This window comes from Dreissena polymorpha, chromosome 10, assembly GCF_020536995.1.
Source record: "Dreissena polymorpha isolate Duluth1 chromosome 10, UMN_Dpol_1.0, whole genome shotgun sequence".
NCBI lineage: Eukaryota > Metazoa > Mollusca > Bivalvia > Myida > Dreissenidae > Dreissena > Dreissena polymorpha.
The window spans coordinates 34,473,976-34,476,181 of record NC_068364.1 but is presented as its reverse complement, the minus strand read 5'-3'; the positions used below and the strand labels follow the sequence as shown (position 1 = coordinate 34,476,181).

At 42.3% G+C, this 2,206-nt stretch overlaps 1 protein-coding gene across 1 annotated transcript; it reads left to right on the top strand.

Moving 5' to 3' along the window:
- The first annotated feature begins 650 nt into the window (after positions 1-650).
- LOC127849035 (uncharacterized) lies at positions 651-1,777 on the top strand. The gene is made up of 2 exons (XM_052381760.1): positions 651-1,025; positions 1,121-1,777. Exons 1-2 carry the CDS (start codon positions 651-653, stop codon positions 1,775-1,777), a joined length of 1,032 nt encoding a protein of 343 aa, XP_052237720.1.
- The last annotated feature ends 429 nt before the right edge of the window (positions 1,778-2,206 follow it).

Here is a 2,206-nt window from a genome sequence, read left to right as displayed (position 1 = left end):
CTGGAAACCTCATTGGTGATCAAAACAAGGCCGGACTGGTGTCCAATCCATTTTCCAGTTTCTCTACTCAGTCTAGCACTGGAAACCTCATTGGTGATCAAAACAAGACCGGACTGGTGTCCAATCCATTGACCGTCCGCTCTACTCAGTCTAGCAATAGAAACTTTATTGGTGATCAAAACAAGGCCGGACAAGTGTCCGATCCAGTTTCCAGTTTCTCTACTCATTCTGTCAATGGAAACCTCATTGGTGATCAAAACAAGCCCGGACTGGTGTCCGATCCATTTTCCAGTTTCTCTATTCAGTCTAGCAATGGAAACTTCATTGGTGAATAAAACAATGCCTGCCTAGTGTCCGATTCAGTTTCCAGTTTCGCTCTTCAGTCTAGCAATGGAAACTTCATTAGTGATCAAAACAAAGCCGGACTGGTGTCCGATACATTTTCCAGTTTTTCTATTCAGTTTAGCTATGGAAACTTCATTGGTGATCAAAAAAAGTCCTGACAGGTGTCCGATCCAGTTTCCAGTTTCTCTACTCAGTCTAGCAATGGAAACCTCATTGGTGATCAAAACAAGGCCGGACTGGTGTCCGATCAATTTTCCAATTTCTCTATTCAGTCTAGCAATCGAAACCTAATTTGTGATCAAAACATGGCCGGACTGGTGTCCGATCCATTTTCCAGTTCCTCCACTCAGTCTAGCACTAAAAACCTCATTGGTGATCAAAACAAGGCCGGACAGGTGTCTGATCCATTTTCCAAATTCTCTACTCAGTCTAGCACTAGAAACCTCATTGGTGATCAAAACAAGCCCGGACTGGTGTCCGATCCATTGACCATTCCCTCTAGTCAGTCTAGCACTAGAAACCTCATTGGTGATCAAAACAAGGCCGGACTGGTGTCCGTTCCATTGACCATTCCCTCTACTCAGTCTAGCACTAGAAACCTCATTGGTTATCAAAACAAGCCCGGACTGGTGTCCGATCCATTGACCATTCCCTCTACTCGGTCTAGCACTAGAAACCTCGTTGGTGATCAAAACAAGGCCGGACTGGTGTCCGATCCATTGACCATTCCCTCTACTCAGTCTAGCACTAGAAACCTCATTGGTGATCAAAACAGGCCCGCACATTTGTGTCCGATCCATTGACCATTCCCTCTACTCAGTCTAGCACTAGAAACCTCATTGGTGATCAAAACAAGGCCGGACTGGTGTCCGATCCATTGACCATTCCCTCTACTCAGTCTAGCACTAGAAACCTCATTGGTGATCAAAACAAGCCCGGACTGGTGTCCGATCCATTGAACATTCCCTCTACTCAGTCAAGCACTAGAAATCTCATTGGTGATCAAAACAAGCCCGGACTGGTGTCCGATCCATTGACCATTCCCTCTACTCAGTCTAACACTAGAAACCTCATTGGTGATCAAAACCAGGCCGGACTGGTGTCCGATCCATTGACCATTCCCTCTACTCAGTCTAGCACTAGAAACCTCATTGGTGATCAAAACAGGCCCGGACTGGTGTCCGATCCATTGACCATTCCCTCTACTCAGTCTAGCACTAGAAACCTCATTGGTGATCAAAACAAGGCCGGACTGGTGTCCGATCCATTGACCATTCCCTCTACTCAGTCTAGCACTAGAAACCTCATTGGTGATCAAAACAAGCCCGGACTGGTGTCCGATCCATTGAACATTCCCTCTATTCAGCCTAGCACTAGAAACCTCATTGGTGATCAAAACAAGCCGGGCCTAGTTCCAATTCACAGCGCATAGAAATTGATGGCTGTTTATTAAGTGTAATTATTAGTATACAATTCTTTTGTAAATGTGTTATAACTTGTGTATTTCAGAATAGTGTTTACTGTTTTATTGAGAATTATTACATATATACGTATTGTTGTTGTTTCAAGCATTTTACAAACTGTTCTCCATTTTATTATCAACTGATATTATGTTTTAAACAAGTGCTGTCACTAAAATGCCAAATTCTTAAGTATTGCTCTGATCAAAAACTTTGATCTTGACCGTAAAATAAGAGAAAAATAGGCTGAATTTTATTGTATACTTCAATGGCTCTAAGTGTTCTTGTTCAATAAAATAAACTTTTTAAAGAATCCCGTAAATTATATTAGAGTAATGCTCCAATTAAAATAAAATATATGAATGCTGAAAAACGGTGGCTTGTTTAAATAAGTTAAAGGT

Bases quoted from the DNA above. Each gene is read 5' to 3' on its own strand.
- LOC127849035 (XM_052381760.1), top strand. From the start codon at position 651: ATGGCCGGACTGGTGTCCGATCCATTTTCCAGTTCCTCCACTCAGTCT. The intron at 1,026-1,120 runs GTTGGTGATCAA...TGATCAAAACAG, and splicing joins GGTCTAGCACTAGAAACCTC to GCCCGCACATTTGTGTCCGA.